The sequence below is a fragment of the Pseudophryne corroboree genome, chromosome 10 (genome assembly GCF_028390025.1).
Source record: "Pseudophryne corroboree isolate aPseCor3 chromosome 10, aPseCor3.hap2, whole genome shotgun sequence".
Classification (NCBI taxonomy): domain Eukaryota; kingdom Metazoa; phylum Chordata; class Amphibia; order Anura; family Myobatrachidae; genus Pseudophryne; species Pseudophryne corroboree.
This window is the reverse complement of record NC_086453.1, coordinates 174,858,231-174,885,551: the sequence shown is the minus strand read 5'-3', so window position 1 is coordinate 174,885,551 and position 27,321 is coordinate 174,858,231. Positions and strand designations below refer to the sequence as shown.

The 27,321-nt window shown below is 49.3% G+C and overlaps 1 protein-coding gene across 5 annotated transcripts in view; it reads right to left on the bottom strand.

Annotated features, from left to right (window-relative positions):
- The window catches only part of CCDC30 (coiled-coil domain containing 30), a 687,183-nt gene that overhangs the window by 609,419 nt on the left and 50,443 nt on the right, over nt 1–27,321 (bottom strand). For 4 of the 5 annotated variants that reach the window (XR_010188622.1, XM_063942948.1, XM_063942945.1 and 1 more), the window contains exon 2: nt 6,904–7,086. The exons of the other annotated variant lie outside the window; for it this stretch is intronic. Coding sequence is in view for 3 of the 4 variants with exons in the window: in XM_063942948.1 (XP_063799018.1) it covers nt 6,904–7,086 (183 nt within the window). In the remaining variant the exon portion in view is untranslated. The remainder of the gene's footprint in view (nt 1–6,903; nt 7,087–27,321) is intronic. 5 annotated transcript variants of the gene reach the window in all.

The following is a 27,321-nucleotide window of genomic DNA, read 5'->3' as shown; positions in this document are numbered from 1 at the left end:
CCATAGCAAGCCTGCCCTTACTGTATGTGAGAGGGAGACAGAGGAAGGAGCAGCACACCCAAGCTAAGCAGCCCCAGTGAGACTGCAGGCTGTTATATCCCGGTGTAACACTGGAGTTTTTGTCCTTTTCAGGACACAGATTGTGTACAATAGCAGCTCTCCCCCTTTGCTACACCCCTGTCCTAGTTTTCCTGCATATCCTGAGTGTCTGGAGTAGCCGTATGTGCCTGCTGCTGCAGCTGTAAGCAGAGGGAGGCGCCAAAACGCAGCTGGTCTCACTCTGAGGAAGCTCCACCCCCTGTAATGGAGCAGGAGCTCTATAGACATTTATACTGGCAAAGTCTCCATATAAGTGTAAAAACATCACATAAGTGCTAGATTTCACTACAGCTGCCAGTGTATACAGGGGGGCTATAGCGGATCTCCCTAGGGAGGGTCCCGTATGCCGCCCCTGCGTTTGCACCGCACCAAGAACCTAGGGACTCCCTAGCGGGGAGCCCGGTTTAAACTCACCACTCTTCTTACCTTCAGGCATCTGTTAGGGTTGTGCGGCATGCTGCAATTGCGACAGCTAAGGCGCAGTGCCCCGCTGTACAACAACCTCTCAGGACGGTGGTCCTGCAGTGGGGAAGCAGCTCTGACACCTGAAGAGACCGGTAACCGCCCACCCCCTTCTAACTCCCACGGTGCAGGTATGCTGTTGCCCAAACAGCATATCGAAAATAGGATTTTGGTTACCTACTGGTAAATCCTTTTCTCGTAGTCCGTAGAGGATGCTGGGGTCCACATTAGTACCATGGGGTATAGACGGGTCCACCAGGAGCCATTGGCACTTTAAGAGTTTGGGCTGGCTCCTCCCTCTATGCCCCTCCTACCAGACTCAATCTAGAAACTGTGCCCGAGGAGACGGACATCTTCGAGAGAATGATTATACATAGATAGTGGCGAGATTCATACCAGTTCACACATACAAGGCACGTCAAGCTAACGTAGCTTGAACACTCAGCAAACGCTGAAACATTACTTACCAAGTAACAATGCAGTACTCAACTAAAACGAAGTTGTACTGAACCAAATAACGTTTGCAGGAAAACGAAGAGCTGGGTGGGCGCCCAGCATCCTCTACGGACTACGAGAAAAGGATTTACCGGTAGGTAACCAAAATCCTATTTTCTCTTACGTCCTAGAGGATGCTGGGGTCCACATTAGTACCATGGGGATGTACCAAAGCTCCCAGAACGGGAGGGAGTGCGGAGGTTCCTGCAGAACTGATTGGCCTCTGATGATCTGAAGTTCAGTCAAAGTATCGAACGTCTAAAACTTTGCAAACATGTTCAACCCAGACCAAGTTGCAGCTCGGCAAAGTTGCACTGCCGAGACACCCCGGGCAGCCACCCAGGAAGACACCACCTTACGAGTAGAGTGGGCCTTAACAGATTTTGGACATGGCAGTAGAATAAGCATGCTGGATAGTGAACCTAATCCAGCGAGAAATAGTCTGCTTAGAAGCAGGACACCCAATTTTCTTGGGATCATATAGGACAAACACAGAGTCCGACTTTCTGTGACGAGAAGTTCTCTTCACATATATCTTCAGAACACATACAACATTCAAGGACTTTGATGAAATTGAGGAGTCAGTAGCCACTGGCACCACAATAGGTTGATTGATATGAAATGCCGACACAACCTTCGGAAGAAACTGCTGACGTGTCCGGAGCTCAGCTCTATCTTCGTGGAAGATCAAGTATGGGCTTTTACATGACAAAGCTCCCAACTCTCACACACGTCTAGTAGAAGCTAAGGCCATCAAAGTGACGGCCCTCCACATGAGAAACTTGACCTCAACCTCCTGCAGAGGCTATAAACAGTCTAACTGGAGGAACTGCAACACCACGTTAAGATCCCAGGGCGCCGTAGGCGGTACAAAGGGAGGTTGGATGTGCAGAACTTCCTTCAGGGAGGGCAGCCAACTGTTTCTGGAAGAAGATTGATGGGGACGAAATTTGGATCTTTACGGATCCTAACCTCAGGCCCATATCCACACCTGCTTGCAGGAAAAGGAGAAAACGTCCCAGTTGAAACTCCCCCGTAGGAAACTTCTTGGACTCACATCAAGATACATATATTTCCCAAATACGATGGTAATGTTTAGACGTTACTCCTTTCCTAGCCTGTATCAGAATAGGAATAACTTTGTTCGGAATGCCCTTCCGAGCCAGTATCTGGTGTACAACCTCCATGCCGTCAAACGTAGCCGTGGTAAGTCTTGATAGGCGAACGGCCCCTGCTGCAGCAGGTCCTCCCGAAGAGGAAGAGGCCTCGGTTCTTCTTGCAGTAGATACAGAAGGTCCGCGTACCAAGCCCTTCTTGGCCAGTCTGGGACAATGAGGATCGCTTGAACCCTTGTTCTCCTTATTAGCTTTAGGATTCTTGGGATGAGTGGGAGTGGTGGAAACACGTACACTTACTGGAACACCCACAGAGACACCAGGGCGTCCACTGCCACTGCTTGCGGGTCCCTCGACCTAGAACAATAACGCTGAAGCTTCTTGTTGAGATGAGAGGCCATCATGTCTATTTGGGGTAAACCCCAAAGGTCTGTTATTTCCTTGAACACCTCCGGATGGAGACCCCACTCCCCTGGATGGAGATCGTGTCTGCTGAGGAAGTCTGCTTTCCAGTTGTCTACTCCCGGAATGAAGATGGCTGACAGCGCCAACGCGTGTTTTTCTGTCCAGAGGAGTATTCTTGTCATCTCTGACATTGCCGATCTGCTCTTCGTTCCGCCCTGTCGGTTTATGTAAGCCACTGTTGTTACGTTGTCCGACTGCACTTGAATGGCCCGATTTCTTAGAAGAGGGGCCGCCTGAAGAAGACCGTTGTAGACGGCTCTAAGTTCCAGGATGTTGATGGGCAGGCTGGCTTCCAGGCTTGACCACCGTCCTTGGAAGGTTACTCCTTGAGTGACTGCTCACCAGCCCCGAAGGCTCGAATCCGTGGTTAGAAGGACCCATTCCTGAATCCCAAACCTGTGGCCCTCCAGAAGGTGAGGTAATTGTAACCACCAGAAGACAGACGAATTCTCTGGTGCATGTGGAGATGAGATCCCGACCACTTGTCCAGGAGATCCAGTTGGAAGGTCTGAGCGTGGAACCTCCCGTACTGGAGAGACTCGTAAGAGGCCACCATCTTTCCCAACAGGTGAATGCATTGATCAACCGACACCCGGGCTGGCTTCAGGACATTCCGGACCATCATTTGTATCACCAACACCTTTTCCTGCGGAAGAAACACCTTCTGCACTTCTGTATCCAGGATCATTCCCAGAAAGGACAACCTCTGGGTTGGTTCCAAATGTGACTTTGGAAGGTTCAGAAACCAACCTTGACTCTTGAGGAGGCGTCTTGTGAGAACAATGGACTGCAGCAGCTTCTCCTTGGACGATGCCTTTATCAGCAGATCGTCCAGATATAGAATGATGTTCACCCCTTGTTTGCGGAGGAGAACCATAATTTCTGCCATCACCTTGGTAAACACCCTTGGTGCTGTGGAAAGGACGAATTGCGGGGCCTGGAACTGGAAAGGACAGTCCAGCAATGCGAAACGGAGATAAGCCTAATGCGGCAGCCAGATTGGAATGTGGAGGTACACATCCTTGATATCCAGGGATACCAGGAATTGTCCCTCTTCCAGACCTGATATCACTGCCCTGAGAGACTCCATCTTGAACTTGAACTCCTTTAGAAAGGGGTTCAATGATTTTAGGTTCAGAATGGGGCTGACCAAACCATCCGGTTTCGGTACCACGAAAAGGTTTGAATAGTAACCTGTGGCCTGCGCAGGGGGAGGAACTGGCACAATGACCTGTGCCTTCACCAGCTTTTGGACAGCTTCTTGTAGTGCGGTGCTGTCTGCCAACTGAGTTGGTAAGCCTGATTTGAAAAAGCGATGAGGAGGGAGACTTTGAAATTCCAGCCTGTATCCCTGGGACACAATATCTATCACCCGGGGATACAGGCCGGACGATACCCAGACGTGACTGAAGTGTCTGAGTCTCGCTCCCACGGGCCCCACCTCCAGGCCGCGCGGTCCACCCTCATGCGGAGGACTTTGGCGTACCTGATGCAGGCTTTTGTTCCTGGGAACCTGCAGCTGCAGGTTTCTTGGACTTAACTCTACCTCCCCTAAAGAAGGTATTGGACGGTCTGGCCTTTCTAAGCTTGTTAGGCCGAAAGGGCTGTGTTGCAGATGAAGAGAAGGATTTCTTCAGAGCAGGTGCTGCTGAGGGAAGAAACTGAGACTTACCCGCTGTAGCTGTGGATATCCACGCGTCTAGAGCTTCCCCAAAGAGAGCCTGACCTGTATAAGGTAGGGACTCCACACTTTTTCTGGATTCCGCGTCGGCCGGCCACTGGCGTAGCCACAGTCCCCGACGAGCTGAAACAGACATGGAAGAGATTCCCGCAGCCATGGAACCCAGGTCTTTCATGGATTCTGCCATAAAACCTGCTGAATCATGTATGTTGCGTAAATATAATGCAACATCATCCCTATCCATCGTATCCAAATCCTCAAGCAAGGTAGCCGACAACTTTACTATTGCCTTTGCAATCCATGCACCAGCAATAGTGGGAAGTAATATGGCCCCTGAAGCAGTGTACATTGATTTAAGTGTGTTATCAATTTTTCTATCAGCCGGCTCTTTTAAAGGTGGTAGATCCTGGAACAAGCAAAACCACCTTCTTTCAGAGTCTGTACACAGATGCGTCAACAATCGGAGGGTTTTCCCATTTTTTCCTATCCTTCTCAGGGAAAGGAAACGCCACCAGTACCCTTTTAGGGACCTGGAATTTTTTCTCAGGGTTTACCCATGCTTTCTCAAATAAAAGCATACAATTCCTTTGACGCAGGGAAGGTCAGCGAGGCTATTTTATTTTCAGTGAAAAAAGCCTCCTCAACCTGCTCAGGTTAACATTAACATTCAACACATCCCTGATAGAGGCTATCAACAATTGCACCCCCTTTGCAAGAGATGCGGACCCACGCAACACATCCCCATCACAGTCTGTGGTGTCAGAATCGGTATCCGTGTCATCCTGTGTGACATGCACAAGCGCACGCTTATGGGGGTATATAGCGAGCGTCCTGAGTTACCAGAAACCGGCCATACTGCCATAGAGCTCTGTAATACCTGGGTTGCAGATTCATTACTTGCAACCCCGTCAGAAATCTGAGAAATCCAAGATTTGATAGAGGAAAACCACTCAGGTTCCCTTGCTGGTATCTATGCTAAACCAGTGCTATCCTGATTACATGGAATGGGATCATCCTGGGAGGATAAATCCTCTGCAGACAGAGTTCCCCCCCCCCCCCCCCAAGAATGGCAAGAGAGACACAGAGACTGGAGCCAACACACACACACAGCTTTTACCACAGGGAGACCCCTTGTCAGCGCTGACTGTGCACCTTAATAGGACACACAGTCATATTACAGCCTCCCCCCCACTTCTACAACCCTCTGCTACCGTGTACAGATAGATGGAGTTGCTGTGGAGGGACCTGATCTCCTTCTCAGCGCTGTGCAGGCAGGAAAATGGCGCTGAAACGCTGCTGGGACCGCTGTGAGGAGAAGCTGTCTTCCCACTCTTCATGGATTATACTGGCCTGAGGAATTAGTGCTGGCTGAGATCCGAGGACCCTGACATGCTTCTGGACCAGTGTAGGGGGTAAGCGCTGTCCAAGGGCGCCCCTCACAGCACCGCACCATGTACCACTGAGCCTTCCCAGGAGCGTATTAATACTGCGCTCCCTCCCCACTGCCGCCATCTTCACCCCACCCCCCGCTTGCTAGAGGGGTGGGGGGGGGGGGTCGGTGTCTCACTCGCCACTTCTTCAGCTCTGTAAGGGGTTGGCGGCATGCTGCTGGGCAAGCGATCCCCTGAGGAGGGGAGCGATCCAACCCCTCTGGTGCTCAGTGTCCAGTCAGCGGAGACAGTGGCTCAGACCCCGCAGGGCGGACACTGCTCCCCCCCTTAGTCCCTCGCTGCAGGGAGGCTGTTGCCAGCAGCCTCCCTGTAAAATAAACTCTAAAATTAAACTTTTCTAGAAAAGCTCTGTAGAGCTCCCCTAGCTGTGACCGGCTCCTCCGGGCACATTTTCTAAACTGAGTCTGGTAGTAGGGGCATAGAGGGAGGAGCCAGCCCACACTCTCAAACTCTGAAAGTGCCAATGGCTCCTGGTGGACCAGTCAATACCCCATGGTACTAATGTGGACCCCAGCATCCTCTAGGACGTAAGAGAAAATAAAGTTTTAAAAGAAACTGAAGAAAACTCTCTGGCGCTCCAGAGTGTGCATCCTCTCCTGAGGGCACTTTTTTCTAAACTGCCTGTGGGAGAGGGCATAGAGGAGAGGATCCAGCACACCCAGGTGAAGACATTTAAAGTGCACCGGCTCCTTTGGACCTCGTCTATACCCCATCGTACTAATTCTCCAGTATCCCTTATGGATGCTAGGAAAAAAAGAAAAAAAAATTACAAACATATGCACCACAACTTAATCTAGAGCATTTAATTTGCTGAAAAACACTTGTTTAAAAAAAAAAAAAAAAAAATACATTTGACACCTTTTAAGAGCCCCAATAACTTTGCTTTTGGCTACTAATAGACTTCATTACAGTTATCCAATGTTCACTTGCAATTTTTTAGGGTACAGGCAGATATCCCTATTATTCCCCACACAACGTGGCTAACATCATAGAAAATTACTGTACATGCACATTTTACAATTAGATTGAGCATTAACTGGAATTGTGAGTAGCTGCGCGAAGTTAAATTACTTCCCTATGTGTAGATCCTGAGCCCTTTAAGCGCTCAACTGAGCCCATCTATCAGTGTACTCACCTCTTTCATCTCTTCTGCCTGCTGTAGTCTTAGCTCCTCTAGACTGCTAGTTGCTGTTTGCAACTTGTTTTCCGCTATCTGATACAGATTCCAGAGGAAACATAAATATTCTTCTGTAGAGGTCCCAGGATTCAGTCCCTGCTCCTTTAATTTACTAACTATATCCTCCAATTCAAAATGCACCTGAAGTGTAATAAAACTTTGGTTAATAGTCCTGCATACATAAAAGGAGATTTATGGTAAGAACTTACCTTTGTTATATGCGAGGTACACTGGATTCCACAGGGAATTACATCAGGGTGTAGAGTTGGATCTTGATTCGAGGCACCAACATGCTAAAATCTTTGACTGTTCCCAGGATGCATAGCGCAGTTTCCTCTATATTCCCACCTCCAGCTACTGGAGCTCAGTTTTGTTAACCAGTCCAATGCGGTAGCAGGTAAAAGACAACAACAGTTAGTAGCCACATACAACTACATTCTCATGACAGGAGAAGGTACCAGTGGCTAATGCCATACAAACCCCCAAAAAAGCTAAGTGCGTCAGGGTGGGCGACCTGTGGAATCCAGTGTACCTCACAGAAAGAGATTTAACAAAGGTAAGTTCTTACCATAAATCTCCTTTTCTGCAGCGGGGTACTCTGTGATTCCACAGGGATAACATCGGGAATGTCCTAAAGCAGTTCCTCATGGGAGGGGACGCACTGTAGCGGGCACAAGAACCCGGCGTCCAAAGGAGGCATAAGTATCGAAGGCATAGAACTTTATGAACGTGTTCACTGAGGACCACGTAGCCGCCTTGCACAATTGATCAAGGGTCGCAACACGGCGGCCCGCCCAAGAAGGTCCAACAGACCGAGTCAAAAGGGCCTTGATGGTAGCAGGAGCTAGAAGGCCAGCCTGTACATAAGCATGTGCAATCACCATTCTAATCCATCTGGCCAAGGTCTGTTTATTAGCATGCCAGCCACGTTTGTGAAAACCAAAAAGAACGACGAGAGAATCAGATCTCCTAAGCGAAGATGTTCTCTTCACATAAATACCACATCCGAAGACCGCTCTTTGGAGGATAAACCTGGAGAAGTAAAAGGCCGAAACCACAATCTCTTGGTTAAGGTGGAAAGACAACACTACCTTATGTAGATAACCAGGAGACGTTCTAAGAACCGCCTTGTCACGGTGAAAAATCAGAAAGGATGACAGACAGGACAAGGCACCCAAGTCTGAAACCCGTCTAGCAGAGGCAATAGCCAGCAAAAACAGGACCTTAAGAGTAAGCCACTTAAGGTCCACAGACTCAAGAGGTTCAAACGGAGACTCTTGTAAGGCATCCAGAACAACCGACAAATCGCAAGGAGCCACATGAGGAACATAGGGAGGTTGAATCCGTAAAACACCCTGAGTGAATGTATTAACATCAGGCAAAGTCGCAATTTTTCTCTAAAACCATATCGACAAGGCAGAAATATGAATCTTGAGGGAGGCTAGACGAAGGCCTAATTCCAGGCCCTGTTGCAGAAAAGCTAAATGTTTGGCAGTACTGAACTTGTATGCATCATAATTCTTAGCCGCAAACCAGGTGAAGTGAGAATTCCAGACCCTATGATAAATCCCAGCAGAAGCTGGTTTACGGGCCTCCAACATAGTTTGAATGACTGCCTCAGAAAATCCTTTGGCCCTCAGAACTGAAGCTTCAAGAGCCACGCCGTCAAAGCCAGTCGGGTCAGATCCTGGTAGACACAGGGGCCCTGAACGAGGAGGTCAGGGCGCTGCGGAAGTAGAAGAGGACGCTCTATCGAGAGACCCTGTAGGTCTGAGAACCAATGCCTTCTGGGACACGCTGGAGTGATTAGAAGTAGTATTCCTCCTTCATGCTTGAACTTCCGTATTACCCTGGGCAAGAGTGACACCGGAGGGAACACATACGGCAGCGAATGATCCATGGAATTGCCAGCGCATCCACGAATGCTGCTTGAGGATCCCTTGTCCTTGCTCCGAAGATCGGAACCTTGTGATTGTGTCGAGACGCAATCACGTCAACATATGGTAGGCCCCACTTGTCCACTAGCTGTTGAAAGACCTCCAGATGAAGACGCCACTCTCCGGCATGTACGTCCTGACGACTGAGGAAGTCTGCTTCCCAGTTGAGGACCCCCGGAATGAACACTGCCAATATGGCTGGTAGACGGCGTTCGCCCAAAGAAGAATCTTTGACACTTCCATCATTGCCATGCGCCCTTGAGTGCCACCTTGATTATTTCTGTACGCCACTGTGGTGGCGTTGTCCGACTGTACTTGAACAGGCTTGTTCTGTACCAGAGGCAGGGCCAGTTTCAAAGCATTGAACACTGCCCGCAACTCCAGAATGTTTATCGGGAGGAGAGATTCCTCCCTGGTCCACCGACCCTGAAGAGAGTGTTGCTCCAACACCACGCCCCAACCCCGCAGACTGGCATCCATCGTTAGAAGGACCCAGTTGGAGATCCAGAAGGGACGACCCCTGCTCAAATGCTGGTCCTGTAGCCACCAGGTCAGTGACAGGCGAACATCCGGAGTCAAGTAGATCATGTGAGTCCTGAACCGGTGAGGCATCCCACTTGGAAAGGATTAACCTCTGCAGAGGGCAGGAATAAAATTGAGCGTACTCTACCACGTCAAAAGCCAACACCATGAGGCCTAGTACTTGCATTGCCGAGTGTATTGACACACGTGGGCGATATAGGAAGCATCTTATCTTGTCCTGAAGTTTCAGGACCTTCTCCGGAGACAAGAACAACCTTTCGCTGTGGGTGTCCAATAATGCCCCCAGGTGCACCATGCTCTGAGCAGGGACCAATGAGGATTTCTTCCAGTTGATGAGCCACCTGTGGGCTTGCAGGAATTGGACTGTCAGTTCCAGATGGCGAAGGAGAACCTCCGGAGAGTTTGCCAGGATCAATAAATCATCAAGATATGGCAGGATCCTGATAAACTGACAGCGGAGCATAGCCGTCATGACCGCCATGACCTTGGTGAAGATTCTTGGAGGAGCTGTGGTCAGACCAAAAGGTAAGGCCTGGAATTTAAAATGTAGGTTTCCAATAGCAAACCGCAGGTATTGCTGATGTGACACGGCAGTAAGTATATGCAGGTAAGCATCCTGTATGTCCAGGGATATCATACAGTCCTTGGGCTCCAAGGCCAGAACAATAAAGCAAAGTGTTTCCATACGGAATTTGGACACCTTCACAAATTTGTTCAAAGACTTTAGGCTGAGAATGGGCCAGGAGGACCCATTTGGTTTCGGAACTAGGAACAGCATTGAATAGTACCCCCTGCCTCTCTGAGCCAGAGGCACTGGCACTATCACTCCAGTGTCCAGGAGGGATTGCACCACCAAATGGAGAGCGTTTGCTTTTACCGGATCCGAAAGTATGTTTGTTTGTTGAGCAAAACTGGTGAGGGGGACGTTTCCTAAAAGAGATGGCGTATCTGTGAGCGATGACTTCCTTTACCCAGGTGACTGAAGTGGTCTGTAACCATACCTGGGCAAACCGTAGAAGTCGGCTTCCCACCCTGGGGTCCCTCAGGGGGAGGCCCACCCAGTCATGCAGCAGGCTTGTCTGTTTTGGAAGCAGGCTGATGGGCAGCCCAGGAACGTTTAGGTTTGGATTTAGTGGATTTGGAAGTGCGAGCCTGTTTCTGGTACGCCTGACCCTTTGCCTTACTTGGAAGTCGAAGGAACAAAAGGAAGTACTTTTAGCCTTCGGAGCCGAAGTATTAGTACTAGGCAGACTGGCAGTCTTAGCGGATGCTAAGTCAGCAACAATCTTGTTGAGATCTTCTCCAAACAGGATGTTTCCCTTAAAGGGGATCACCTCGAAGGTCTTTGTGGAGTCCAGATCTACAGACCAGGACCGCAACCAGAGAATCCGGCGAGCCAGAATGGACGTAGTAGACGCTTTGCCTGCCGGGACACAGGCATCAGATGCCGCCTCCTGAATATATTGAAAGGATGTAATAATATATGAAAGACACTGTTCAGCATTATCAGGAAAATCAGACGGCAGCTCCGCTTCAACTTCCTGAACCCAGGCTTCAATAGCTTTTGCAGCCCAAGAAGCCGCAATAGTGGGCCTATGCAAAGCTCCTACAAGAGTGTAAATGGACTTCAAGCAACCCTTCACATGCTTATCCATCGGTTCCTTCAGAGAGATGACGGAAGTGACAGGCAAAGCAGATGACACCACCAGACGCGCGACCTGCGAGTCCACCGGTGGCTTTGTTTCCCAATTTTTACTTAACTCCACAGCGAGGGGATAATGAGCTAGCATCTTCTTAAGACAGGGAGAATTTCTTTCCTGGATATTCCCATGATTCCTGACTTATGTCAACCAAGTAGTCAGAATGGGGTAAAACTAATTTAGTAACCTTCTGACGCTTGAACTTATCGGGTTTCTTAGAGGTATCTGGAGGTTCTGTGTCATCATCAATATGAAGAATCAGCCTGATAGCCTCCAAGAGGTCAGGAACATCCACCTGTGTTATAGATTCCCCGTCAGAAGCATCTGCATCAGTGTCTGAGGGGTCAGTATATACGCCATCTTCATCGGATGACGTATCCGGAACATGTATGGATTGTGAGGAAGTAATAGTCCGCTTAGATGACCCCTTGGTCCTAGGCGGGCGAGGGTTAGGATTTTGTTTAGCCAAAGACTGATTTAATTGCTGTAATTGAGTGGACAGATTATCTGCCCATGGCGGATTAACTGCAGGGACAATATGTGGCTGTAATGGTACAGGAGGTCCCACAGGGGGCGCAAGTCTAGTTTCTAGCGTAGTCAGTTAATTAGAAAAAGCAGCCCAAGGTGGGTCTGGTGTGCCACCAGTGCTGCAGACATACTGAGGGGTATAGAACCCCCGTTACCTGAACCCTCAGCTGCAATGTTTTCCTCCGAGCAATCCGTGGTGTCAGCACTGCATGGCGCAGGATCAACCATGGATCTACCGCCCTGTTAGCAGACATTATTTGGCAGCGTAAACTTAGGGCGTAATAGTACAATATAGCCAGCCAAAAAACCCTGTACAGTGTGACTGCAAAGCAGAGCACAGACAGAGAATTTAAAAGGTATATGGTGACTGAAACACACAGAGAAAAATACCAAAGCAGTATATCCTGTGAAACACTATACATATATCTCTCTCTATAATATATATATATATATATATATATATATATATATATAACATAATTATCTCCACTATGTGGAAATGATAGCACTCTCCAGACTAGGGTATCAAATAAATCAAAAATTGTTCATATTTAATGTCAAAGTCAATCTCACAGTTCCCAGAGGGTATCCAACGTTTCGGTCCACACCAGGACCTTTATCAAGGTCTAGGCAGCACAGTCAAAGGTTCAGCTTTGCAGCATAAGTCAAGATGAACGTAGGAAACTGGAGCTATTTATTTATTTATATTATACATACACACAGTCACATGTACAATGCAGAAATGATTACAAACAACAATAAAACTGCACTGGACTAGCAATACTAAGTAACTGGACTACCGAGTAAAGCTATGTATGTATATAGATATAACAATGCACAGTAAACACTGGATGTATATCACAGGATACTTGTACTAAATATCCCTGTAGTTATGCACTTGTTCTTAACTAACACTATCTAAACGACATGTAAAATACTTAAGTGTCCTGTAAATGCACAGCGCTGATGAGGTAGGCGGCTTTACAGAGGAGACATTGGTGGTCATTCAGAGTTGATCGCAGCCAGCAACTTTTTCCTGCTGCGATCAACTAGTCCACGCCTATGGGGGAGTGTATTTTAGCTTAGCAGGGCTGTGATCGCTTGTGCAGCCCTACTAAGCTAAATAAATTCAAGCAAAAGAAGACTAGGCCTGGACATACTTACCCTGTGCGACGATCTCAGCAATGCTGGGGCCGGCTTTGATGTCAGACATCCGCCCTCCGTTCTGCTGGACACGCCTGCGTTTTCTTCTCCACTCCCCGAAAACGCCGCCCAGGTACGCCCTCTGTCAATCTTCTTTGCGGTCGGCTCTGCGAACGCTTCCTTCGTAGGACACGACGTAACCCGGCAACCCCTGTTGCCGGGAAACGTCGCGAACACGCATTCCGGATCCGTTCGCACCACAGCGACAAACCGCTGCATGCGAACGGGTCGGAATGAGGGCAATTGCCCAGCAGTCCCAGAATCAGCGCAGCTGTGTGTAATGGCGTTCAAACGCTGACAGGGAGTGAGGAAGAAGAGAGATGCATCTCTAGGGCGGAAACATTTGCAGTAAGTGGCACCTGGGGATGGGGGGGGGGAGAGGCTACAGGTCAGAGCCTTATCCCCACTGCTGGACTTCACTATCGGGTACTGCGGGGCCTATTGCAAACAGATTTTAAGAAATCCGAACTGTGCCCTTTGCTCTGGTGGTCTAGTGGGGTCCATGCACGGCCACAGTGTCCACGCCAGCGCGCGTGGTCCGTCTGGGGGACCCTCTTACCTGGGGGACACTCTTACCTCCTCCCTATGATGCGGTCACGCGATCCAGGAGAGCAGCGGCGGTAGGTGTACCTGATTGAACCGGAGCGCCTCCGTTGTAAATACCCGGCAACCAGGGCGCGGGAGTATACAGCGCTGCTGGCGGAGGTGAGGGAGCCGCAGCACGATATATCAGACTGACATACAGCACTTTTAAGTGCCTGTGCTGCGGCCCTTGAAGTCTTCTTTCTTCAAAAAAAAGCTCTTTTCAGGGTTGCCTAGTGCAGCCCTCCCTGTCAGCTGCCAGGCACCAACTCAAAAACTGAGCTCCAGTGGCTGGAGGCAGGGATATAGAGGAGGCGGCGCTATGCATCCTGGGAACAGTCAAAGCTTTTAGCCTGTTTGTGCCTCGGATCAAGATCCAACTCTACACCCTGATGTAATTCCCTGTGGAATCACAGTGTACCACACTGCAGAAACTTTTATTTTGTAACAAAATGACAGACCTTATGACTTTCAGCTTACTGTGTGGGTCCAAAGAGGCCCTGAGAAGGAGTTTGTACACATACTTTAAGGGGGGTACTCACGGAGCAATCCCAGCCTAAAATCTAAGCAATCTGACTAGATTGCTTAGATTTTAAGCATGATCTCTCCGTGTGTACCCCCCACAGCGATAGCGATAAACAGCCCCATGCATCGCTATCGCCGGTGCTAGAGTGGTCTGCATGCAGGCTCAATCTAGCGGGTCACTCAATTCACCCGCTGGGTGAAATGAGCGTCCCCCCGTCCCCTCAGCACACATCGCGCTGTGATGAGCGGAGGGAGAGATGTTTGTACTGAGCGAACCGCTCAGCACATCTCTCCCCAGATCTGCCCGTGAATACGGGGCTTTAAGGAGTGCATACACATACTTAAGACAGCAGATAGCAGAACTTGGAGATAAAAGAATGAGTCATGCAGGGGAATTCAATTAGCCATTGCGGCGCCGGAAGTACTCAACTAGCAGGGGAATGCTCGTGTGCAAGTCCGCACAGTCGGACTGAACCTCGCAGTAAAGTCCACAGGAAAAAAACATTGACTACACAGGTTACGCGGAATCAGTGAGTTTCCCACGCCCAAATCCTGATATATTTATTTTTTGGAACAGGAAAAAAAAACAACTATTTAATTAAATAGCGTTTCCGCGCCACAGGAGTTTTTGGCAGCAATTCGTTGCGGGTTAATCCAATTAGGCATGGGGTATTCAATTAGTCCCATGGATAACTTAATACCCCCTATGGTGCTTTAAAACAGAGTGGGGATATTAAGCATTTTTGTCCTTAAAAGAAAAAAAGTATATATAAATAATAATAAATATATATATATATATATATATATATATATATACATACACACACATATACACACATACATACATACATGCAGCACATATACCAAATCTGATAAAAATCAGAGCTCGTGCGGTCAGATCAGTGTGTCGACTTGACATGGAATTACCGATCTGTCAATTATATAGACACCATGGCATTGTCACTTGTTTGTTGTACAGTTTTTCACAGTACAGTGTGTAAAAGTGCAAAGCCAAAGCAGTTCTGAAATTCTTGAGGGTGGGATTCAATTGTTTTTTGGGAACCCTGCTCTCAACGGAGTAAATCAATTGTTGCACCAAACCGGTGCACATATCACAGGTGCCCATTACTTCCTCTCGTCCCCTCCTCTAAAGTGACGAGTGATATGCAGCGGAAGGGCGCAATAAACCATTTGAAACAACCCCCTGGAGTCTAATAGCTCAGTAAGTTTGGAGCAGAGAAGGGAAAGATCCAAGAGGGAAACATTCTCCAAATGAAGAGAAGCAATAGGACATGAGGACATGCGGACATGCACAGACTGGAAGGGGGGGGGGGGGGAATTAGGGGAAATTTGAGGAAAAATGACCTCACAGAAAGGGTAGTGGACAAGTGGATTAGCCTCCTTCAGAGGTGGTAGAGGCTAAGATAGTAGCGCAATTTAAACATGCATGGGATAGACATAAGGATATCCTTACAAAGAAGAAAGGATCAAATAAGGTTTGAGATAAAAAAAAAAAAAAATGGTACAGAGAAAAAAAAAAAAGGGGCAGACTAGATGGGCCAAGTGGTTTTTATCTGCCATCAAATTCTATGTTTATATGAGCTCTTTCAAGCATCCTAAAGAATAGAGAGTTGCCGAAAGCAACCAATCAGCCGCTACCTGGTATTTTATTGAATGTACTTAATAATAAATTGTGGACAGAAGCTGATTGGATGTTATGGGCTACATCTCCACTCTTTAGAAGGCTTGATAAATCTCCCCCTAATACATAATTTACAAGGAGCAGCAGGTATGTCTGGAAATAGATTTTAAAAAAGAAAATGGCTATAGTGCCACTTTTAAGTCTCTTTTTGGATCATTTCAGAATTGATTTCCTGAATAGGAAAGACTTTTTTTAGCTGGTATTTGAGACATTTCTACACCTCACTAACTTCTAAATCTTTTCAAACTATGGGTCTATGGATTTAAGCTGCCTACACACTATAAAAATATCTGTCCAATCTTTATGGTTGGAGCAAAAATCTGGTAAAGTATAGGAGCAGATGACAATTGACCATTTGCTCCCAAAAGCTTGAAAATGGTCAAAACTGGTCTTTCGGATAACGAGATTTATGGTAAGGACTTAGCATTGTTAAATCTCTTTCTGCGAGGTACACTGGGCTCCACAGGGAATGACATTGGGGTGTAGAGTAGGTTCTTAATCCGAGGCACCAATAGGCTCAAAGCTTTGACTGTTCAGAGAATGCATAGCGCCGCCTCCTCTATAGCCCCGCCTCCGTGCACAGGAGCTCAGTTTTTAGTTAACCAGTCCAATGCAGTAGCAGGTAAAAGAGACGACAACTGTTAGTAGCCACATACACCACACTCTCACGACAGGAGGAGAAAGTGTCAGCGGCTAATGCCATACCAACCCAAAGAAACTAAGTGCGTCAGGGTGGGCGTCCTGTGGAGCCCAGTGTACCTTGCAGAAAGAGATTTAACAACGGTAAGTTCTTACCATAAATCTCGTTTTCTGCTGCGGGGTACACTGGGCTCCACAGGGAATGACATTGGGGATGTCCTAAAGCAGTTCCTTATGGGAGGGGATGCACTGTAGCGGCCACAAAAACCCGGCGTCCAAAGGAAGCATCCTGGGAGGCGGTAGTATCAAAGGTATAAAACCTTATGAACACTTCAGGATGGAGGCTCCACTCTCTGGCATGTACGTCCTGACAACTGAGAAAGTCCGCTTCCCAGTTTAGGACCCCTGGAATGAATACTGCCGATATGGCTGGCAGATGGCGTTCCGCCCACTGAAGAATCCTTGATACTTCCCTCATTGCCATGCGGCTTCGAGTGCCGCCTTGATGATTGATGTACGCCACCGTGGTGGCGTTGTCCGACTGCACTTGAACAGGTCTGTTCTGTATTAAATGCTGGGCCAAGTTCAGAGCATTGAACACCGCCTGCAGTTCCAGAATGTTTATCAGGAGGAGAGACTCCTCCTTGGTCCACCGAGACTTGATCCGGTGAGGCAGGCGTCCCACTTGGCAAGAATCAGCTTCTGTAGAGGGCGCGAATGGAATTGAGCACACTCAATCATGTCGAAAGCCAAAACCATGAGACCCAGCGCTTGCATTGCCGAATGTATCGACACTTGCGGACGAGATAGGAAGCATCAAATCCTGTCCTGAAGCTTCAGGACTTTCTCCTGAGACAAGAACAACCGCTGGTTGTGAGTGTCCAACAACGCTCCCAGGTGCACCATGCTCGGAGCAGGGACCAGGGAAGATTTCTTCCAGTTGATGAGCCACCCGTGGGCTTACAGAAACTGGATAGTCAGATCCAGATGGCGTAGGAGAATTTCTGGGGAATTTGCCAGGATCAGCAAGTCGTCCAGGTACGGTAGGATCCTGACCCCTTGACGGTGGAGTACAGCCATCATTACCGCCATGACCTTGGTGAAGACTCGCGGAGCCGTGGTCAAGCCAAAAGGTAACGCCCGAAATTGGTAATGGAGGTTGCCAACCACAAACCTCAGGTACTGCTGATGCGACACTGCAATGGGAATATGCAGGTAAGCATCCGGTATGTCCAGGGAGACCATATAGTCCCCAGGCTCCAAGGCCAAAACAATAGAGCGAAGAAATTCCATACAAAACTTGGGAGACCCTCACAAATTTGTTCAAGGTCTTGAGGTTGAAAATGGGTAGAGAGGACTCATTCGGTTTCGAGACTAGGAACAGCGATGAATAGTACCCCTTGCCTCTCTGAGCCAGAGGCACCTGTACTACCACTCCTGTGTCCAGGAGGGACTGTACCACCGAATGAAGAGTTTTTGCCTTCACCAGATCCGAAGAGACGTCTGTCGGGCAAAATCAATGAGGGGGACGATTATTGAAGGATAAGGCGTAACTTCGAATGACGACTTCCCATACCCAGGCATCGGAAGTGGTCCTTAGCCATTCCTGAGTATACCCTAGAAGTCGGCCCCCCACCCTGGGATCCCAGCCCCATCATGCGGCAGGCTTGTCAGATTTGGAAGCAGGCTGACGGGCAGCCCAGGTCCTTTTGGGTTTGGAAGTGCAAACCTGTTTCGGGTACGTCTGACCTTTTGCTTTCCCTGAAGGACGAAAGGAGTGAAATGGAGTACTTTTAGCAGAGGCTAAGTCAGCCACTATCTTGTTGAGGTCTTCTCCGAAAAGGGAGTACCTCCAGGGTTTTCTTGGAGTCCAGATCCACAGACCAGGACCGTAACCAGAGAATCCGGCGAGCCAAAATGGACGTAGTAGAAGCCTTGGCCGCCAGAATACCGGCATCAGAAGACGTCTCCTTAATGTAATGAGAAGCTGTGACAAAATAAGACAGACATTGTCTAGCATGACCAGAAGCATTGGAAGGCAACTCCGCCTCCAGCTCCTGAGCCCACGCTTCAACAGCAATGGTGGGCCTATGCGCAGCACCAGTTAGGGTGTAAATTGCCTTTAAACAACCCTCCACACGCTTAACCGGCGGTTCTTTCAGAGAGGTGACGGCAGTTACCGGCAGAGCTGAGGATACCACCAGCCGCGCCACCTGCGAATCCACCGGCGGGGGTGTTTCCCAATTTTTACTTCGCTCTGCAGCGAGGGGGTAGCAAGCCAGTATCTTCTTGTGAGGCGTGAATTTCTTTCCTGGATTTTCCCAGGACTCCTGACGTATGTCAACTAAATGGTCAGAATGAGGTCAAATAGGATTTTAGTACCTACCGGTAAATCCTTTTCTCCTAGTCCGTAGAGGATGCTGGGGACTCCAAAAGGACCATGGGGTATAGACGGGATCCGCAGGAGCTTGGGCACACTGAAAAGACTTTGACTGGGTGTGAACTGGCTCCTAGCTCAGTAAACCAGATAACAGTATGAAATTAACTACAGCAACAAGCTGAAACAACAAATACACAACCTGTGTGTAAACCAATGCAACTAATAAGAATACACTGCAAGTAACCATAAGCACTGGGATGGGCGCCCACCATCCTCTACGGACTAGGAGAAAAGGATTTACCGGTAGGTACTAAAATCCTATTTTCTCTTACGTCCTAGATAGGGAGGCCAATCCCGGGCCGTTTTTTCAATCCCGGGACTCGGGATTGAAAAACGGTCAATCCCGGGATTGCAGTAGGGATCAGTGAAAGTTGTAGGGAGCAGCGCTGGAGGGAGGGAGTAGGTAGCGGTGCGGGAGGTAGGGAGTGTGTAGGTAGCGGTGCGGGAGGTAGGGAGTGTGTAGGTAGCGGTGCGGGAGGTAGGGAGGGTGTAGGTAGCGGTGCGGGAGGTAGGGAGGATGTAGGTAGCGGTGCGGGAGGTAGGGAGGATGTAGGTAGCGGTGCGGGAGGAAGGAAGAGTGTAGGTAGCGGTGCGGGACTCCAGAGGGAGGGTGTAGGTCGCGGCAGGGAGGGTTGGTAGCAGCGTGGGAGGGAGGAAGGCTGCAGGGAGCACCACTGACTGCACGGAGGGAGGGAGAGAGGGTGGGTGTAAGTAATAGTACTTACTATTAGGCGGGCGGCAACCATGAACACACTGAACGCGGCGGCATTTCAAATGAAGCACCGGCCGCCAGCCAACCAGAGCTGGCGGACCGGCAGCCAATCAGGGAAGCGGCCGCAGCAGTCGCTCCTGATTGGCTGCCGGTCCACCAGCTCTGATTGGCTGGCGGCCGGCGCTACATTTGAAGTGCCGCCGCCCGCCTAATATTAGCAAGTACTATTACTTACGCCCACCCTCCCGCGCATGCGCAGTATAATCCCGTGAATCCCGGTATTGGATGCTCCAATCCCGGGATTCAGGTCCCGGCATTTTTGGGCCAAAATCCCGGTATCCCGCCGATCCCGATCCCGGGATTGGCCTCTCTAGTCCTAGAGGATGCTGGGGACTCCAAAAGGACCATGGGGTCTATACCAAAGCTCCAACACGGGCAGGAGAGTGCGGACGACTCTGCAGCACCGATTGAGCAAACATCAGGTCCTCCTCAGCCAGGGTGTCAAACTTGTAATACTTAGCAAAGGTGTTTGAACCTGATCACGTAGCTGCTCGGCAAAGCTGAAGTGCCGAGACGCCTCGGGCAGCCGCCCAAGATGAGCCCACCTTCCTGGTAGAATGGGCCTTCACTGATTTCGGCACCGGTAGTCCAGCCGAAGAATGAGCTTGCTGAATCGTACTACAAATCCAGCGTGCAATAGTCTGCTTCGAAGCAGGATGACCACTCTTGTTGGAAGCATACAGGACAAACAGCGCCTCTGTTTTCCTGGCCACCGCCGTTCTGGCGACGTAGATCTTCAAAGCTCTCACAACATCAAGAGACTTTGGAACTGCCACAGCATCTGTAGCCACAGGTACCACAATAGGTTGGTTAATGTGAAATGAAGAAACCACCTTCGGCAGAAATTGTTGACGAGTCCTCAATTCCGCCCTATCCGAATGGAAGATCAAGTACGGACTCTTGTGAGATAAGGCCGCCAACTCAGACACCCGCCTGGCAGATGCCAGAGCCAACAGCATGACCACCTTCCAAGTGAGAAACTTTAACTCAACCTTACGCAAAGGTTCAAACCAGGAAGACATGAGAAACTGTAAGACCACGTCAAGATCCCATGGTGCCACCGGGGGCACAAACGGAGGATGGATATGCATCACTCCCTTCACAAATGTCTGAACCTCAGGGAGAACAGCCAATTCCTTCTAAAAGAAGATAGATAAAGCCAAAATCTGCACCTTGATGGAACCCAATTTCAGGCCGGCATCGACGCCTGCCTGCAAAAAATGAAGAAACCGACCCAAGTGAAATTCTTCCGCAGGAGCAGCTTTAGTCTCACACCACGAAACATACTTTCTCCAAATACGGTGATAATGTTTCGCCGTAACTTCCTTCCTCGCCTTAAGGAGAGTGGGAATGACCTCCCCGGGAATACCTTTCCGAGCTAAGATTTGGCGCTCAACTTCCATGCCGTCAAACGCAGCCGCGGTAAGTCTGGAAACACGCAAGGTCCCTGCAATAACAGGTCCTCTCTTAGAGGGAGTAGCCAAGGATCTTCCACAAGTAATTCCTGAAGATCTGGATACCAGGCCCTTCTTGGCCAATCTGGAACGACAAGAATCGCTTGCACTCTTGCTCGTCGAATGATTCCAAGTACCTTTGGAATGAGAGGAAGCGGAGGGAACACATACACTGACTGAAGCACCCACGGAGTTACCAGGGCGTCCACTGCACTGGCTTGGGGGTCCCTTGACCTGGAACAATACCTCGGAAGCTTCTTGTTGAGGCGAGACGCCATCATGTCGATCAGCGGAGTTCCCCAACGCTTCATCACTTCTACAAATACCTCTTGGTGAAGAGCCCACTCTCCCGAATGGAGATCGTGTCTGCTGAGGAAGTCTGCTTCCCAGTTGTCCACTCCTGGAAGGAAGACTGCTGACAGGGCGCTCACGTGCTGTTCCGCCCAGCGAAGGATTCTTGTGGCCTCCGCCATAGCCGCCCTGCTCCTTGTTCCGCCATGACGGTTTATATGCACCACTGCTGTTATGTTGTCCGATTGTATCAGGACAGGCCGACCCTGAAGAAGGCTTCTTGCTTGTAGCAGGCCGTTGTAAATGGCTCTTAACTCGAGAACATTTATGTGGAGACAAGATTCCTGGAGCGACAATTTTCCCTGGAAATTTCTTCCCTGGGTGACTGCGTCCCAGCCTCAGAGACTTGCATCTGTTGTCAACAGGACCCAATCCTGGATACCGAACCGGTGCCCTCCTAGGAAGTGAGAACTTTGTAGCCACCACAGGAGAGAAATCCTGGCCCTGGGAGATAGACTTATCTTCCGGTGCATGTGCAGGTGAGACCCGGACCACTTGCTCAGCAGATCCCACTGAAACGCCCAGGCATGAAACCTGCCAAACGTAATGGTTTTGTACACCGCAACCATTTTCCCCAGAACCCGAGTACATTGATGAACAGACACACTTTTTGGCCTCAGAAGCTAGCTGCAGTTCCAGAGCTTTGTCTTCCGGAAGAAACACCTTCCGTATGCCCGTGTCCAGAACCATGCCCAGAAAGGGCAACCGAGTGGTCGGAATCAACTGAGACTTTGGCAAATTTAGCAGCCAACCGTGTTTTCGCAGAACGGTCAGAGACAAATTCACATTTCTCAGCAACCGTTCCCTGGACCTCGCCTTTATCAGGAGATCATCCAAGTACGGGATAATGGTAACCCCTTGCTTGCGAAGGAGAACCATCATTTCTGCCATGACTTTGGTGAAAATTCTCGGGGCCGTGGAAAAGCCCAAACGGCAACGTCTGAAATTGGTAATGAGAATCCTGTACCGCAAACCTGAGGAAAGCTTGATGCGGAGGATATATCGGGACGTTTAAGTAGGCATCTGACGCCATAAAGTCCCCCCCCTCTTCTAGGCTGGCAATCACAGCTCGAAGAGATTCCATCTTGAACTTGAAAACCTTCAAGTATGAATTGAGGGACTTTAGGTTCAGAATCGGTCTGACCGAACCTTTCCGGTTTCGGTACCACAAAGAGGCTCGAGTAGAACCCCTCCCCCCGTTGGGACGGGGGAACGGGAACAATGACCCTCTGTTGACACAACTTTTGTATTGCTGCCTGCACCACCTCCCTGTCCGGAAGAGACACTGGTAAGGCCGAAATGAAAAACCGGTGAGGGGGCACCTCATGAAACTCCAGCTTGTATCCCTGAGATACTATATCTAGGACCCAAGGATCCAGGCCTGATTGAACCCAGACCTGACTGAAGATCCGCAGATGGTCCCCCACCGGTCCGGACTCCCCCAGGGAAGCCCCAGCATCATGCGGTGGACTTGGTAGAGGCAGGGGAGGACTTTTGGTCCTGGGCGCCTGATACTGCAGGCGACTTTCTTCCGCTTGCTCTACCCTTTGAAGCGAGGAAGGACGAACCTTTTCCACGCTTGTATTTATTGGGACGAAAGGACTGCATCTGCTGATGTTGTGTCTTTTTCTGTTGTGTGGGAACATAAGGAAGAAAAGATGACTTACCCGCCGTCGCGGTAGACACCAGATCAGCCAAGCTGTCACCAAACAAGACATTACCTTCCATAGCTCTCTTGGAGTCGGCATCAGCATTCCATTGATGAATCCACAGTGCTCTTCTGGCCGAGATTGCCATGGCATTGGCCCTTGATCCCAAGAGACCAACATCCCTCGCCACATCCTTCAGGTAATCTGCAGCGTCCTTGATATAACCAAGAGTTAAAAGAATATTATCTTTATCAAGCGTATCCATATCAGCAGCTAAATTCTCAGCCCATTTAGCAATAGCACTACTAACCCATACCGACGCCACAGCAGGTCTGAGCAAGCACCCGTATTAGTGAAAATGGACTTCAGAGAAGTCTCCAGCTTTGCGATCTGCCGGATCCTTGAGAGCTGCCGTGTCAGGGGACGGAAGCGCCACCTTCTTAGACAACCGGGATAGAGCCTTGTCGACATTTGGAGACGACTCCCATTTTTCCCTGTCATCAGAGGGGAAAGGATACGCCATGAAAATTCTCTTGGGAATCTGCCACCTCTTGTCCGGCGACTCCGAAGCCTTCTCGCAAAGAGTATTCATTTCATGAGAGAGGGGAAACTTCACCAACTGAGTAAAAGGCCGCTTTTGCGACCCTGATGGGGTCTGCACCTGAGACAAAGCATCCTCCATGGATTTCCTCCATACCCGAGTCTGAGACTACGATTTATCTAACCTTTTAGACAAAGAGGCCACATTTGAATTAAGCGTACTTAACATTGTAAGTAAATCAGGTGTCGGCTGCGCCGACAGGGCCAACTCCAGACCCACATCTGCTCCCTCAGCAACCTCCTCCGGGGAATACCACTCAGCCGCAGACATGCTGACACAGAGTATCGACACGCCGACACACACACACACACCGCCTCAGCTAGGGGACAGACCCACAAGGAAGCCCAGATAGAGAAACACAGAGGGAGTATGCCAGCTCACACCCCAGCGCCCATATATGCCACCAAACAATATATGTTTAAAGCGCTGCTATTAACAACAATAATTTTGCACCAAATATCTGTGGCCCCCCACCCCCCACCCCAATTTGCTCCCTGTTACTTGATATGGAGCTTGGAGGTCCCGGGCCAGCGTTCTCTGCAGCGGCGTGGATTAGAGAAAATGGCGCTGGTAAGCTGTGCGGCTAAGCCCGCCCCTTCCCGGCGCGCTTCAGCCCGCTAAAAGTTGAAAAATGAAAATGCCAGCTGGGGTCTGAAAAACGGTGCCGAGGCACCGAAAAGCCTTTTGCCAGCTCCCAGACCCAGTAACATGCTGCCCAGGGCGCCCCCCCCCCAGCGCCCTGCACCCTGTGAGTGCCGTTGGTGAAGTGTGTGGGAGCATGTACCTCGTAACTGGAGTCTTCTGCCGTCACTGAAGTCTTCTGTCTTCTGCATACTCACCCGGCTTCTTTCTTCTGGCTTCTGTGAGGGGGGTGACGGCGCGGCTCCGGGAACAAGCAGCTAGGCGCACCAAGTGATCGAACCCTCTGGAGCTAATGGTGTCCAATAGCAGAGAAGCAGAGCCCTTAAACTAAGAAGAAGTAGGTCTGACTTCTCTCCCCTCAGTCCCTCAATGCAGGGAGCCTGTAGCCAGCAGGTCTCCCTGAAAATAAAAAACCTAACAAAGTCTTTTCTAGAGAAACTCAGGAGAGCTCCCTTAGTGAGTGTCCAGTCAGTACTGGGCACAAAGTGTAACTGAGGTCTGGAGGAGGGGCATAGAGGGAGGAGCCAGTTCACACCCAGTCAAAGTCTTTTCAGTGTGCCCAAGCTCCTGCGGATCCAGTCTATACCCCATGGTCCTTTTGGAGTCCCCAGCATCCTCTAGGACACAAGAGAAAACTTGTTTAACCACTTTCTGAAGTTTAAACCTGTCCGGTTTCTTAGGGGCAGCATCAGGCTCTGGGTCGTCAGTAATTTAAAGAATGGTCCTGATAGCCTTTAACAAGTCCGGGACATCCACCTGTGAAACAGATTCCCCATCAGAAGCGTCAGGATCAGAATCTGTGGGGTCAGTATAAACGCCATCCTCATCAGACGAGGTGTCTGGGACGTTGGTGGATTGTGAGGAAGAAATTGCCCGCTTAGAGGAACCCTTGGTCTTAGGCAGGCGAAGGTTAGACTTCCGAGTAGTCCGTGATTGGTTCAATTGCTGTAACTGAGCGGACAGTTGATCTGCCCATGGCGGGTTAACAGCGGGGACGATAAGCGGTTGTACCGGCACAGGAGGTCCCATGGGGGGCGTAAGTCTAGTTACCAGCGTATTCAATAGTGTGGAGAATGTAGCCCAAGGTGGGTCATTTTGAACCCCCGTTGCTACAGTCCCACTTAGGGGTAAGGATCCCCCAGAACCTGAACCCTCAGCTGCTTTGTTTTCCTCAAATGTGTCTGCAGCGTCACCACCACACAATGTGGGATCAGCTCCAGCACCGTTGCCCTTTGTAGTGGACATATCTGAAAGCTTAATACAAGGCAACACAGTACAATATCAGCAGCACAATACCTGACAAGAACCCCCTGTGCAGTGTATCAGCACAAACAGGGAATTCAAGAGGTATATGGTGACTAAAAATCACAGAGAAAAATACACACTGATTATATCCTGTGAACTACCTATATTAAATGATAAACCTGACGCACTTAGCCCCCTCAGGTTATAGAATATAGGGATAGCAATCTAATTGAGATACAGAAAATGGAGGTCACACAGCAGCTATATGCACACACACACACATAGTCACATGGTACAATGGAGAAATTGTGACATGCAATAAAACTGCACTGGACTAGCAATTCAGAGTAGTACTATGTATAGCTATACACTCCATAGAGATCAAAATGCACAGTAAAGACTGGATGTATATCACAGGGTACTTGTACTTCATAACCCTGACTAAATGCACTTTTTCTTAACTTACACTGTCAGCAGACATGTAGAATACTGAAGTGTCCTGTAAAATGCACAGCGCTGACATGCAGGCGGCTTTACAGAGGAGGATTTGCCCAAACAGTCCCAGGATCAGCTCAGCTTGTCCTAATGGCGCTTAAACGCCGACAGGGAGTGAGTGAGGGAGAGATATGCAGCTCCAGGTTGGGAACATTTACTCTAAATTGCGCCCTGGGGCAGGGGCTACAGGTCAAAGCCTTATCCTCCTGCTGGACTTCACCACCGGGTACTGTGGGCTTAATAAACGGTTTATGAGAGAAAACCGACCTGTGACCTTGCCCTGGTGGTCTAGTGGGGTCCCTGTACTACCACAGTGACCACACCAGCACGCGCGGCCGGTGGGATCGTGATTTACAGTGGGTCCCGCTGAGGGGACCCACTTACCTCCTCCCTGAGTGCAGCCACGCGATCCAGGAGAACAGCGGTCGTGTGTGTCACTAACTGGAAGAAAACCAGAGCCTCCAATGTAGGTATCCGGCAACCAGGGCGCGGGAGTGTACAGCGCCGCTGTGGGAGATGATGGAGCTGCAGCAGGAGATGTCTGACTGACATCTAACACAGACAGTGCCTCTGCTGCAGCCCTTGAAGTCTTCATTTTTCTTTTAAAAGCTTCTTCTTGGGGCTGCTGGAGCAGCCCCCCTGTTGTATGCCTGCTTACTGCATGGCACCAACTACAAAATTGAGCTCCTGTTCACGGAGGCGGGGTTATAGAGGAGGCCGCGCTATGCATTCTGGGAACAGTCAAAGCTTTGAGCCTGTTGGTGCCTCGGATCAAGAGCCTACTCTACACCCCAATGTCATTCCCTGTGGAGCACAGTGTACCCCGCAGCAGAAAAAAATTTTTTCAAATCAAATGGATTCAACCAATTTGTCTGAAATTCCATTTTTGTCTTATTTCCAGTGTTTGGGAGAAAGTGGTCAATTGTCATTTGCGCCCATACATTACCAGATTTTCGTTCCAACCAGAAAGATTAGACAGCTTATTTTATAGTGTGTGTCTAGCCTTAAGCTGACCATACTATACATTAGGATGTGACTAGGCAAGGGGCGATCGGGCACCGGTCAAATTAGTGCTGTATTGATATTAGAAAACCAAAATTTGGACAATTAAACACTCCAAAATGAGGAGAAGGAAGAAAAAACGTGTTCTTTACTTCAATCAATATTGTTGTCCTAATTGGTGGTGCGCCCAGAGCCAGAGAGTACATACGCTAGAAAAAAAGGGGAGAAGAAAGAAGGCTCTTGTGTGGGCGCACTCTTAAAAAGAAAGGAAAATTCCTATACCATATTAAAGAAAATACTTAAAACATAACTTTTAATGTTGACATTTATAATATAAGTACCCATATAGTGGATCCATATAAGAGA